The 14,986-nt window shown below is 44.3% G+C and overlaps 1 protein-coding gene across 1 annotated transcript in view; it reads right to left on the reverse strand.

The window, feature by feature from the left end:
* Positions 1-8,198: 8,198 nt before the first annotated feature.
* LOC139264299 (collagen alpha-6(VI) chain-like) overlaps positions 8,199-14,986 on the reverse strand; it is a 30,178-nt gene continuing 23,390 nt past the window's right edge. Inside the window, exon 6 of the mRNA XM_070880546.1 lies at positions 8,199-10,317. Coding sequence (XP_070736647.1) covers positions 10,142-10,317 — 176 coding nt within the window. The 3' untranslated portion in view covers positions 8,199-10,141. The remainder of the gene's footprint in view (positions 10,318-14,986) is intronic.

Below are 14,986 nucleotides of genomic sequence, written 5' to 3' on the forward strand. Positions count from 1 at the left end.
ACTGCAGCCGGCCTGCAGAGCTTGAATTCTCTATCAATCCTCTCTTTGATTCTTTCACAAACTGAATCATAAAACATAATTTCATTCATGTTAATAGAGTTTCCTTCTAAATTTTGTTGATGTGTTTCGCCACATGTCCGGACTAGTAGCTTCCACACAAATTTACACCAACCCAAGTTCCATTGTGGCCACAATGGAAGTCAGGTTTTAGTAGGTTCATTAACCTTATTCCAATTTAATCCAAATCAATGTCTTAATTCAATGAGTAACCAACCTTTCCTTAAGCATAACATACCCCTGTGCCACGTACAGACGGTCTGCTGGTACCTGCAAGGTGTCTCACCTGCGGGACAGCAGCTACAGCCGCCTGGTCGCAACAACAACATCAGCATAAACAAACAATATAAAAGTAAAACAATTACAACGAATAGAATTAAACCTTCCACCAATGAAGTTCCTATTGAACCTAGCCATTCAGTGGCTCTGCTCCACAAAGTGAATGATGGGGGTTGCTTAAGTTTTTCTACCTCCTTTTGGATATGCTCCGCTAAGTGGGTAATTTCATCAGAGCTATCTGGGATATATGTGCAACACTCAGTTCCGAGTAGGGCGCAAGTACTTCCCTTTTCAGCCAGGATGTAATCAAGGGCCAGTCTATTCTGTAGGGCTACTGTGCGGATTGCTACCATTTCTGCATTGATTTTAACTAGGGCCTCTGAGGTATCATTGGCTACCCGTTCCACAACAGATGCCATGTTAATGGATTCCCTTGCCAGTCTGGCGGTCCCATACCTGGGGATCAGAATGGCAAAGAACCTCTCTGTTTCTGTGATAGCTCTCTTAGGACGGTGTAAATGTTCCGACAGTGACTTTATATGATACATATAAGGCACAATGTAGGCTAAATAGCAGGATCCCGTCCAATTCTGGGGCAGCCAAGGGTAGGCCTTGTGGCCACACACCCAATAGGTGCTATTATAGGCAATGAAGGTTTCTTTGTCAGCAACACTCCGGGGCCTTTCCAGGCTTTTCCATCTGTTTTATTCAGAATCCCCGTTACATTAAAAATTCCCACATCGGCCCAGTTTGGATGGTTCCGTGGCTTGATTATATTATAATTCCGTGAGCAGTTACTATACCCCATATTTTGACCTCCTTTGATGTTTCTAATCAGACAGACCGATTCCCCCGGTCTTCCTATTCCCGTTGTATTAGTGATAACAAAAAATGGGGGCCGTTTGGAATTATTGTAGCATGGTTGGTATCCCCCTTCAAAGGTAGTCAGATTGTAACCTGCTGACTTGCATTTATGTGCCCAGTTTTCCGTATCCTGAAACGCATTGCCTATTTTGTTTTGATTAATTATCCACTCAGCCATTTCCGAGATATTCAAGGGAACTGGCCTCAAGGGAATCCCTCCCTTTGAGTGAATAGGAATATGCGCACACACCCAACAACTAGAAATGTTACCTTGTTTGGCATAAATATATGACATATATAAAAAGGTATTTACATGTAATTCCCTTGCTACCCTACTATTTCCCTTTGGTGCAGAGGGCCGGCTAGTAAGAAGTAGGCAAATGTCCAGAATACCTACAATCAGTAATACAGTAAATTTATACATTTTCGCAAAAAGTAATTGTCCTTATTAGATTTCAGCTTCCGTTACAGGTGCTCATTTAACGTGTGAAGTGTGGATCCAGGCTTTCTTTCCTTGGACTTTAACAGCTGCCTGGGTGGTCAATAACACTTGATAAGGTCCCACCCACTTGGCACCCAAAGGTTCTTTATGCAACTTTTTCACATACACCCAGACTCCCGGGATGATGTTGTGTCCTCCTTCAGGTGGATTACCCCAAGCTGCCGATACCTGTCGGGAAACAGAACTAATAGCATTGGTTAGGTTCTGACAGTATGATAACAAAGTGTCACTCATTAAGTGAACATCAGCTTTCCTTAAATCGATAGTTCCTGGCAGCGACATGGATCTTACTGTTATAATTTCAAATGGGCTTCGACCTGTAGTTCTGTTCGGGGTTGCCCTAATGCTACATTGGTAGTGCCTGGGGCCATGGTGTTCCTTCTTGGTGATATTTGGCAAGCTGTTGTTTTAGAGTTCGATTCATTCGCTCTACTTGTCCTGATGATTGTGGATGATAAGGACAGTGTAAATCCCACGTAATGTTCAGTAACCTGCAGACTTCTTGGCAGACAGCACCTGTGAAGTGTGTTCCCTGATCGGAGTCAATGCTACTCGGGACTCCCCATCGGGGAATGTAATCTTTACATAAGACCTTTGCAGTGTGATTGTCTGTGGCTCTTTTAGTTGGGACAGCTCCTACCCATCTAGAGAATCTGTCGACCATGACAAGAATGTTAGTGTATCCTTGGCATGAAGGAAGAGATATATAATCAATCTGCAGATGCCGGAATGGTCCGACAGGGGCAGGGGGCTTCAGTTGGGGTATTACCGTGATGGGTCCAGAATTATTTTTCTGGCAGACCACACAGCGGTCTGTTACCAGCTGGGCATGTTTTTTAAATCCCCGACCCCACCAGCTTTTCTGGAACCGTGCCGTCATCTGTTGTGAGGCCAAGTGTCCCCACGAGTGGATCTGTTGGGCTAAAAAAGGCATAAGCGCTTGTGGCACGACTGGCTTGTTGGCAACTCTTTGTCTCCAGACACCATCTTCACATAGCTTAATTCCTGCCTCAATCCATGTCCATTTTTCCTCTCGGGAGCACTCGCCTTGCATTGTTTGAAGGTCTCATGTCAGAGTCCTGAGTGCTTTCAATCTGCACATCTGTGTTGGTTCTTCTGGAGGAACGCCCCGTGAGGTGGCATCTTTAGCTGCCTGGTCGGCTAGGGCAATTCCCTGTGCTTCTGTGGTATTTTCCTTGGTATGGGCCTTACACTTCAGGATGGACACTTCCTGAGGTAATTGTATGGCCTCTAGTAAGTCTCGGACTTCTTTTCCATTTCGGATAGGTGTATCAGCAGTAGTGAGGAATCCCCTTTTCCGCCATAACAGACCAAAGTCGTGAGCAACTCCAAAAGCATAACGCGAATCTGTGTAGACATTAGCTGTCTGTCCTTCTGCTATTCGACATGCTTCTGTCAGGGCCCGTAACTCGGCCTGTTGTGCTGACGTTCCTGAGGGTAAACATCCTTTTGCCACTACCTCATATAAGGTTGTAACTGCCCATCCTGCTTTTCTGGTACCATTGTCAACAAAGGAGGAACCATCTGTAAACAGGATGAGGTCTGGGTTGTGCAGAGGCTCCTCTGCTGCTCAGGCTGCTTCTTCTGTTTCTTTTAAAATCTCCACGCCGTCATGCTCTTCACATTCTCCCCACTCTTGCTCCCTCGATTCTGACATCGGGAGCATAGTTGCGGGATTAACCGGGCTGGCCCGGATGATATGGAGATTAGCAGCTTTCAAAACTGCTGTCCAGCGGGACAATCTTGCTGCCATCACCTGAGACATTCTATTCATAGACAGCAAAGCGTATACGGTGTGGGGACACTTGACAATCAGCTTTTGGTCGAGGACTAGACCCGCAGTGATCATTACCGCTCGACATGTAGCTTCCATGGCCCTTAGGCAACTTCCCCATCCGAGGGCTACCGCATCCAGTTTTGCCGAATAATAGCCAATAGGTCTTTGCTGATCCCCATGTTCTTGTGTCAGTATAGCTGTAATATATCCTTCTTTCTCATGGACAAACAGGGTAAATGGCTTACCACTGTCGGGGATTCCCAGAGCCGGTGCTGAACACAAAGCCTTTTTCAAACTTAGAAAGGCTTCTTGCCGTTCCTTAGTGAGGGTGATGGCTTCTTTAGAGGCACGTTTCCCCTTTAAAATATCATTCAATGGCTGAGCAAGCTGTGTGAAGGAGTCAATCCAATTTCTGTTAAAGTTACACAATCCCAAAAAAGACCTTAGTTCCTGAATAGTGGTGTTTTTTTTAGCAGCCTGAATGGCTGCAGTTCTATCCTGGGTAAGTTCTCTTTCCTTGTGAAATCTTTTGTCCCAGGTATACAACCTCTTCTTGGGATATTTGTGCTTTGTTGATGCTGGCTTTATGTCCTTTCAGCCAAAGGTGGTCCAGCAAAACTCGTAAATCTTGTGCGTGCTGTTCTTCCGTGTTTGAAGCTAGCAGGATATCGTCTATATATTGGATGACAGGGGAGGTAATTCTCGCAAATGGCTTTGTAAAGCCATGTGGAATACCGTAGGGCTGTTGTGGAAACCCTGCGGTAACCAGGTCCAAGTATACTGTTGTCCTTGGACAGTGAAAGCAAACCACTGTCGAACCTCCGTTGCCAGAGGCACCGACCAAAATCCGTTGGCCATATCTATAACCGAGAAATATTTATGTCCCGGTTTGAGGGCATTAAAAATGGTGGAGGGATCTGCGACCAAAGGAGCTTTTTGATCAATACACTGGTTAGCTTTCCTATAATCGACAGTCAAACGCCAAGTCTAATTAGATTTCTGTACCGGCCACACGGGGCTATTGGAGGAGCTATGCGCTTTAATAAGCACCCCTTGTTTCTCCAATTGCTGAATAACCAGTAAGATTCCCACGATGGCAGTTGGACTGATGGGATACTATTTAGTGCATGGAGGCTTGATCCCGGTAAATGACGCAGGCTCCATCTGGAGTAGGTCACAATCGTTCTTATCTTTAGCCCATATCGGGTGTTCCTTCAATTCTTCTTTCTTCAAAGTTCTAATTGACCATGTCACCCGACCATCCTCAAAATGCAACGATGAATCTACTTGGATTAGAACGTCCATTCCCAAAAGGGGTTGATCTACTGGGCCTATCAAGACCGGCGTGGTTAGTTCATGTGGATCCAGTGCTATATGTACCAGTGTTGTCCTTTTAATTTCCATTTTATGGCTCCCAACTCCATAGGCTGTACGTGCCCGACCATCCAACGGCAAAAAGTCTCCATATTGTAGGGGTAAGCATGTTAATTCCGCCCCTGTGTCGAAAAGACAGTCCACATCCTTAACGCCCACCCTCACAGTTATATATAGCCCATCTCCCCTTTGTTGTATTAGTTGAGGAGGGGGGCCAGGGTGGGCTCTAATCGTTTTTTGCTATCCCAAGTAACTCCTCCTGTTGTTGTATTGTCAGTCGCTTAAATGCTTCTATGAGGTCATTAACTTGTGACAAGCCTGGTTTGTTGGCTGAATTGTATCCCTGGCTGCGTCCTCTTCCCCGGCTGCGACCTTGCTGTTTTGCCCTGCACGTCTTGGCCCAGTGACCTTCTTTCCCACAATAATGACATTTTCCGGGTAATTTTCTGAATAACTGTTTATCGGAATCCTGGGATTTCCATCCCACAGCCTGTACAGCTCGGACTTTAGCTCCCATATCCCGATCTAGTTGGTTACATCGATCCACCAATCCCAGTCCAGTAACACTACCTTAAGCATTTTGGACAGTTCTGGCTTTAGACCTGCCACGAAAGCTGCTTTCAGGGGTCCAAACACTTGTTCATCCATTTCCTCATCCGTATTATTCATACCCGAATATATTCTAAACCGCTCGTCATACTTCAGGACCTCCTCTGTTCCTTTCTGTTGGCAGGTTGCAATTTTTCCCCAATCTGTCTTTGCTGGACTGAAGGCTTGCAGCCAGTGTTTAATCGCCTCCCATCCTGCATTTAATTCTTGCTCATCCTGCCCCAAAGCTTCTTTTACCTTGTCGTGCAATTTTCTTCCTTGTGTTTTTGGGACCATTATGGTCAAAATTTGTACTCCGTCCCAGGGATGAAGTTGATATATATTTCTTAAGCGGTCCAATTGGTCCCACGTTTTCACTCCCCCTTTCTTTGGATTGGGCAATTCCTTGGACCACTCATCAATTTTCTCTGGATCTGCCGGATCATGAACTAAGTATTCTGCATACACCCTTTTCCTCGTTTTTTTGGTTCCGCCCTCATCCACAGTCTCTTCTGATTTGACTACAACTCGTCTTTTTTTTAAATGGGACAAAGCGCACCCCTAATTCTTCATCCTCCGACCCTGTATCGTCAGAGGATTCAGAATCCGTATCTATTCCTCGGTCGTGTCTTCGGGTTTGCGCTTTTAATTTATCCAAACATGGGTACCCTGGGAATTGACCGATACATTTTCTTTTTCCTATTACTGTCTCTTGACCTAATGATTTTTTTCCATTCTTTAATTTCACCTTTAAAATCTTTAACTTCCGCTTCCAACTTTTCAAGTTCAATTTTTTTCTGTCGGAGCTGTGCACAAACAGCTTGCAATTGGTCCTTTGTACTGGTCAGTTCTCGATCATGATGGGAATGCATTATAATTTCATTCCGCTTTCGGATCTGTCACATAACGGCTAGGGACCATCTAGTTCTCTCTTTATTTTTCATACGGGTCGTTTTTCCCCAGATCCATTTAATCTCGTCCAAGGGCCATTGTCCTTTGGAGGTTCCGTACTTTTGTTCGATCTTGATACAGGTTTTAGATAAGTTGAATTGTTGCTCTATGTATTCTTTCAACTGTTGGAGGATTTCATCTATCGAAACCTCAGGTGGTGCCCGCCCACCTTTTACAGTTGTAGGCAATTCTTTGCTCATATCTCCTGCTGCCATAATACTGATTTCTTTACTGGGGTCTCGAGTCGTAGGTTTTCCAGCCGATCAGTGGGTCGGTGATTAATTAACACACCGCCGAAGTTAGACGTCTGAGACCTCGAGCCGACTACCAACAAACCGGAGGCTTTCGGAATCGCGTAAAAGGAGGCGAATTTAGACTTTTGACCGAGGACTTTTATAAAGAGGAGTCCTTACCTCAGTATGTAGGTCCGATGTTCAAAATTCAGTTTCTTTCCTCAGCGATCGTGTTCGTGACGCCAAAATTGTTAGATCTCTTAATTTTCAATGAAATGCGAACTCCAGTTGTAGTTTTAACGTAACTTTATTCTGGCAGCAGCAACAAGCTTCTGGCTTTAAGCCAGGCCTTTGTCCTTCTGAGACCACATGGCCAAAATGGCTGTATTTATACCTGATTCAATTTACAGAAAAGAACTCACCTTCTTTGACCTTATTGGCTCAATTGGTAGTCTTTTAACCTTTAATTGGCTCGCTACCCAAGGTCCTAAAATGTCAAATTGATTGATGACTTAATGCAATGTGGTCTGTGTTTTTTTCAAAACTGCTGCCGGGCTGCAGAGCTTGAATTCTCTATCAAGCCCGAAGAGATGTTTTGAGGAGACCACGTGCTTCCATTTCAACTGCATTTTAATTTTTGATGCTTGAGGAATCCCGACAGGTAAAAGGAGGTGAGAAGGGTCGGATCCATGAGGTAAGTGCCTTTAATGCACTACTTCTGGGCCAGGAGGAGCCGGAGTGTTTCCCCCGGGTCCAACAAACTTACCACATTTGGACCCCCGTGATCAGATGATCAGCCCCGGCCCTTTGCCCCAATATTGCCGATTGTGCTTCAGCTGCCAGGCTCTACGCTCTAGAATTTTCTCACTAAACAACAATAACTTAAAAACTATTTATTTTACCAAATTTTTAGTCATCCTCCTAATAACTCCTTCTTTGGCATGACATCCATTTTGGTCTGATTACACCTCTGAGTGCCTTGGGATGTTTTCCAACATTAAAGTTGCTATGCAAATGCATGTAGCTTTATACTGTAGATTCCTGAATCAGTTTGACCTAATCTTAAACTTGTCTATGGTTTCATTTGTTAAGATTAATATTTACATTTGATTTAACTCACTTGCCTTTCTATTATATCCCCTGATATTTCTAACCAACTTTTCCCTTAAAACACCTATCTGATCATGTTGGTGGCAATCTCAACTGAAGTAGAAAACACTAGTTCGCCCCACGTTCCTGACCTGGAGAAGATGTGTCACAATAAATGGCTTCCAATAAGTATTTGAGAATACAATCATGTTTTAAATTAATGTACAGTTTGAGTTTACTTTTTAAAGATGGATTTTAAACATACTACTGCTGAGAGTGCATATCAGGAATTCAGATCTAGAGATTTTCATCCATTAAATTTAATGGTGATCACCTCTTTGGCATTCGAGTATGTACTCCCAGCAGGCTAAGCTCCCTGCTAGGTGCACCAATTCATAAAATGTACTATTTAGGGTCAATCAGCAGGAGACCATTGCAAAATAAAAGACAAGTATATCATTGCTATAGTCTCAAATGGGTAATTTGTTTATTGACCAGCTGTGCAGTACATAGAACAAGCTAAAATACTCTTATAATCTGACTTAATATTTCTAAGTATTAAATTCCTTCACCTGCAGGCTATAATTACTTTGATTCAAACCTGTATGCAGGTTGGAATGGCAAGTTCCTTCCCCTGAAGGACATTAGTGAACCTGTTGGTAAATCTGGTAGATTTCATGGTCATTTTCTGGTGTCATAAGAACATAAGAAATAAGAGCAGGAGTTGACCATTTGGCCCCTCGAAGCTGCTCCGCCATTTAATACGATCATGGCTGATCTGATCTTGGCCTCAACTCCACTTTCCTGCCCGCTCTCCATAACCCTTGACTCCCCTATCGTTCAAAAATCTGTCAGCCTACAAATTACAAGATTTGTTGAATTCAATTTCACAACTTGTCATGTTGGGATTTAATCCAGTAGCATAATCACTTGGCTTGTAATGCAATGGCTTAAAACTTGATTTAGATTATTGATTTTGCTATGTTTAAACTCTAATTGTTGAAGTACTGCAAAGGGTATGAAGCCAGAATAGTAGGGAAGCGTTAGACTATACTCTGCACGGCAGAGAGAAAGGCTACGTGTTATGTGCTTGCAGATATTGGGAGCTAAAAGTTGCCAAGCTGAAGTTTCCTATTAGTCCTAGAGATGGGCCAAAGATCACAACCTAAGGGCACACGACAACAGTGCAGATTATGTAAAAATTGCCTCTTTGAAGCTGTGACCTTTTCTTTCACGGGAATTCCAACAACTATGTCTATTTTCACACCATTCAAATCTAGGAATTTCAGATGAAGCTGATCCAAATCCACTAGAATCCCACAGAATACCTACTCATTCAGTATTCAAGATAACGTGGAGTGAGGAGTGCTCAATGGCTACGTAACCCTTATGCGAACGTATTAAAATATAATCAGCAAAGTCTACTTAACCTATTGAGTTCCTCCGACACGACATTGTTTGAAAGTTGTGATTCATGATTTTGTTTGTCTGTTGGGCACAAAAACAGAGGCTGCCCATGCCATAGAAGGCAATGTTTACATTTGCTGGCAGGGTGATGATGTCATTGCTTCAGCTGTCGGGTGTGGCCTAGTTTACTTTATAGTGTTGCTATGAAAGTTGAGGCTGCATCACTGCATGGTAAGTGCAGTATCGTTTCTGAGTTGAGTGTAAATTTTGTTTCGTCATCAAGAGAGTGAATTGAGGGTTTTCAAATATTCGTAGATCTGTTTGATTCACATGGGAGAGATTTAAGAAGACAGTATAGTGATCCTTTTTTTGTCCCAAGCTTCTTATGTTCTTATACATACAACTTTCATTTCAAATAATTAAATGTTCTGCCTGAGACAAACATTTGCCTAAAGACTTCAAGCAAATAATACTTGAGACAAGAATGCAAAGTGCTGTTCAAATTCATACACACTTTAACAAAATATGAAAATTCCTCTTAACTGAATAAACACAAAAGCAGTGTTGAATGGTATATGTAAAGCAGACAATTAAAGCATTGGAGATGCTTACCTGTTTTTGAAAATAGCACCATCTGAAAAGAGTGGTCCGATACTGTTTGCATCATATAGCAACTGCAATGTAAATGGAGTCAATGCAAACACTAATGGTTTTTGCCCCAGAATGTCAACCGCTACAGTGTCACAATTTTGCACTTGTACATACATACATGTAAAGCTCATGGGCCCAAGAAATTAATACCTCTTGAAGTGGAGTGAGCAGATAGTACAACTCTGAAACAGGATCAATATTGTCTTTGTTACAACTGTATAATGATGAAGACATTACTTCTCTAGTGACAACTCACACAAGAGATTTTAATTAACCTGGTGCAATGTTTCATCATATTCTATGGTCAGAGGCATACCTTAAGACATTCTAATACATTTTACAAGGTATTTATGGGGCAGGTTTTAGACACAAGTTTTCACATTCCTGTCGAGTGTCAAATCTGTTTTTGTTTCCTTCACAGCCACCGTACCAGAACCGTGTGCAGCCTTTCACTTTGTTGTTAAAGAACCACTTTATGGTGTAATTGTGACAGTTCCCTTCATCCTGATTCAGTGCACACACATCTGAAAAGAAAAAATTGAACGGTCATGCTGGTGGAATGCATAAAACAGGAAAATGAATTTCGGCCTTAAAAAGTTCTTTAATGTTGTCATAATAACATCTCCATTTGTATAGTAGCATATTATTCTAAACCATCTCAGTCCCGTAAAAATGTCCCCTTATTTCTGAGCATGAATTTAGAATAGATTTCCAAACCAGCTCCTCTTAGATGAACTCTTAAGCAAATGGTACTCCTTTCATGATTTGGCACATGGCAATATATTTTCCTTCATGTGATACTTCTGGATATCTCACCTTTACTAGATAATTATGGTGAGCATTTTAGGAGGATGTGTTAACTCTCTGCACCACAGTGAGTCTAGATGCTGGACAAAGCATATGATGATTGTGTCCTCCTTCCTGGTTTTGGCATGCTTCAAAGATTAACCTGGTTGCAAAGGGATCAATCTTCTCAACCTAGATTTACAACTGGCTCAAAAAATTAGCCATTATATATATATATATATATTTATGTACTTGCCATTTGGTTGAAATGTAAAATGTGTATTCAAGTGAGCCAAGGTCTGCTGCTGCAGACAGAATAAAGCCATTATTTTGTGTTCTTTCTCTTGCTTTGCTTTAGTAACTTCCTTTGCTCTCTCAATATCATGCACAGAATCCCACAGGAACCATAGCAAATAAGCAAGGGGCTTCAATCTGGTCCTGAGAGTGGAAAGCTCAGGGACGCAAGTTGTGAACCTGTTACAAGTGCTTTGTCTTCAGTCTGATGAATATCATTGGTGTGCAGCCCGCGGCATAACTGGCGACTGAGAAATACAATCTACATCCAGCTGTCTGAGAGAGTGTGACCTGTAACTGGCAAAGGATGTGATGCTCAGCTTGAGGGTAATGGATGAGCTGCCAGTCATAGCTGAAGAGATTGGTAGGGCAATCTGTAATGTATGTACATAAGGTCTGCCCACCAACAGGAGGCACTATCGTCGAAGGTCCTAGGGTCATAGGTGCAGTCGTGCTGGGCCCGGTATATAATCTGAACTTCACCTTTGTATCTTCACTTCTGGAAGCAATTAAAGACTGACTAGGTTACAGCTAGTCACTGGCTCATTGTATCATTTCATACACTACAACTGGCGACGAGGCAAATACGAACCCACGCAAAATTTGGCGAGCACAGCACGATTGAGTACTGTTGGAATTCTTGAGAGATTCAATGAGGGAGAGGACTGGGGAAATTTCACGGATCCTCTTGACCAGTATTTTGTGGCAAATGACCTAAACAAAGACGAGGATGCAGAGAAGCACAGGGCAGTTCTTCTCACCGTCTGTGGCTCCACGATCTATGCACTCATCAAGAATCTGCTCTCACCCACTCTTCCTACAGAAAAGGATTACAAAGAACTGTGCGCTCTAGTTCGGGAACACATTAAACCCACGGAAGGAATCCTCATATTCAAATATCGCTTCGATACGCATGTTTGTCCAGAAGGCCAGGACATAGCGGCATTTGTTGCCAACCTGAGATGTCCTGCAGGGCCTTGCAAATTCGGGCCTGCATTGGAAGACATGCTGCATGACTTTTTCATGATCGGGGTCAACCACTAAGCTGCTGGCTGCGGAGACGCTGGACCTCAGCAAGGTCCTCACCATCGCCCAGGCTTGCATGTCCACGCAGAAAAGCACGAAGCAGATATCGCGTCAAAACAGGAACTCCACGGCAAGTACTGTGTACAAAATTGAATCGACGGCCGGCAGAGCTGCACATGGCAGGGCCTACTCGACTGCGTCTGCAAGACTGGGAGCAGTTCAAAGCCCGCCATCGGGCGCAAATCCGAACTCAACGTGTTGGCGTTGCGGGGGCAATCACCGATCCCATCAGTGCCGCTTCAGGCAGTATATATGCAGAGGGTGTGCGAAGAAGGGGCATCTTCAGTGGACATGTTCACAGCAGAGCAAGCGAGCTGCGACACACCATGTGGATGACGATCAATTCAGCGTGGATCTGGTGCTGCAGCCCGAGGCATTTGAGAGCTCCGAGGAGGAAGTTTATAGTGTACATGCATTCCTAATAAAGAGCCAACAGATAATGGATGGAGGTAAAATTAAACGGCGTGCCGGTATCCATGGAATTAGACACAAGTGCAAGTCAATCGATAATGAGACAGAGGACTTTCGAAAAGCTGTGGGAGACCAAGGCAGAGAGACCCAAGCTGAGTCCGATAAGTGTGAAGTTGCGTACCTACACCAAAGAGCTCATATCGGTAGTCGGTAGTGCAGCAGTAAGAGTGCCGTATAAGGGAGCGGTTCATAATCTACCGTTATGGATTGTCCCGGGCAATGGCCCATCATTATTTGGCAGGAGTTGGCTCAAGAAAATAAAATGGAAATGGTACGATATCAAAGCTTTGTCATCAGCGGATGATGATTTGTGTTCTCAAGTGCAAACCAAATTTCCCTCACTGTTTGAACCGGGAATTGGCAGCTTTAAGGGAGCCAAGGTGCAGATTCACCTCGGCCCAGATGCAAGGCCCATCCATCACAAACCCAGGGCGGTCCCGCACATGATGAGAGAAAATGTTGAGCTCAAATTGGACAGGCTACAACATGAGGGGGTCATCTCACCGGTCGAATTTAATGAATGGGCCAGCCCCATTGTTCTGGTGTTAAAGAGCAATGGCACGGTCAGGATTTGTGGAGACTACAAGGTCACGATCAACCGAGTTTCGAAACAAGTTCAGTACCCGCTACCAAAAGCTGATAACCTGTTTGCAGCGCTAGCCGGGGAAAAATCGTTCACCAAATTGGATCTAATGTCGGTCTACATGACACAGGAACTGGTTGAATCATCAAAGAAACTTACGTGCATCAACACGCTCAAAGGGCTGTTTATTTACAACAGGTGCCCTTTTGGCATTTGTTCGGCGGCAGCCATATTTCAGAGAAACATGGAGAGCCGATTGAAATCCGTCCCCAGGACTGTGGTATTCCAAGATGACATCCTAGTCACAGGTCGTGATACCGCCGAGCAACTGCACAATCTGGAAGAGGTTCGGCGTCGTCTGGGCAAAGTGGGACTCAGGCTGAAACGTTCGAAGTACGTTTTCATGGTACCAGAGGTCGAATTCCTTGGACGAAAGATTGCTGCAGACGGAATCAGGCCTACAGACGTGAAAACAGAAGCCATCAAAAATGCGCCCAGGACCCAGAATGTGACGGAACTGCGTTCATTCCTGGGTCTTCTCAACTACTTCGGTAACTTCTTACCCAAATTGAGTACAGTATTAGAGCCTTTGCACAAGCTGCTCAGGAAAGGAGACGACTGGGTGTGGGGTGAACTTCAAGACCGAGCCTTTGAGAAGGCTAAAAATCTGTTGTGTTCCCACAAACTACTGGTATTGTATGACCCATGCAAGCGTCTAGTTTTGACCTGTGATGCGTCGTCTTATGGGGTCGGCTCCATACTTCAGCAAGCCAATGAGTCAGGCAAACTACAACCAGTTGCATGCACGTCTCGAAGCCTGTCCAAGGCGGAAAGAGCCTACGACATGGTAGAGAAAGAGGCTTTAGCATATGTTTATGGGGTAAAAAAAAAATGCACCAGTACCTGTTTGGGCTTCGCTTCGAGCTGGAAACTGATCACAAGCCGCTTATATCATTGTTCTCGGAACATAAAGGTATCAATACCAATGCGTCATCCCACATCCAGAGGTGGGCGCTGACATTATCTGCCTATGATTATGTCATTCACCATAAACTAGGCACCGACAACTGCACTGATGCATTAAGCCGGTTACCGTTGCCCACACCGGAGATGGAAACACCAATGCCCGCAGAGCTACTCATGGTCATGGATGTCTTTAAGAGCCTGTCACTGCTCAACAAGTTAAGACCTGGACCAGCCAGGATCCGACCCTATCGGTTGTAAAACGTTCTGTTCTTAACGCGGACTGGTCGACCATCCCCAAGGAAATGGGTGATAAAACCAAACCGTACAGCCATCGCAAAGTTGAGCTTTCCATCCAGTCTGACTATTTACTCTGGGGTAATCGCATTGTAATGCCAAAGAAAGGCAGGGCGAGATTTGTACGGAAGTTACATTGTACGCATCCCGGTATTGTCATGATGAAGGCCATCGCCAGGTCCCATGTTTGGTGACTTGGCATTGACTCGGACTTAGAGTCATGTGTGCATCAGTGCAGCACTTCCATGCAGTTAAGCAATGCCCCAAAGCAAGCTCCGCCCAGTCTGTGGTCATGGCCATCCAAACCGTGGTCTAGAATCCACATCGACTTTGCGGGCCCCTTCCTCGGTAAAATGTTTTTTGTGGTGGTGGCTGCATACTCCAAATGGATAGAATGTGTGATCATATCATCCAGCACTTCCACTGCCACCATTGAGAACCCGAGAGCCATGTTTGCCACACATGGTCTGCCAGCCATCATTGTCAGCAACAATGGACCGTGTTTCACGAGCCTGGAGTTTCAAGAGTTCATGAAATGCAACAGCATAAAACACGTGAGGTCAGCCCCATTCAAACCCGCGTCCAATGGTCAAGCGAAGCGGGCAGTTCAAACCATCAAGCAGAGCCTGAAACACGTAACTCACGGTTCCTTGCAAACATGCCTGTCACACATACTGCTCAGTTACAGGACAAGGCCACACATGCTCACTGGG

The sequence above is a fragment of the Pristiophorus japonicus genome, chromosome 5 (assembly GCF_044704955.1).
Source record: "Pristiophorus japonicus isolate sPriJap1 chromosome 5, sPriJap1.hap1, whole genome shotgun sequence".
Classification (NCBI taxonomy): domain Eukaryota; kingdom Metazoa; phylum Chordata; class Chondrichthyes; family Pristiophoridae; genus Pristiophorus; species Pristiophorus japonicus.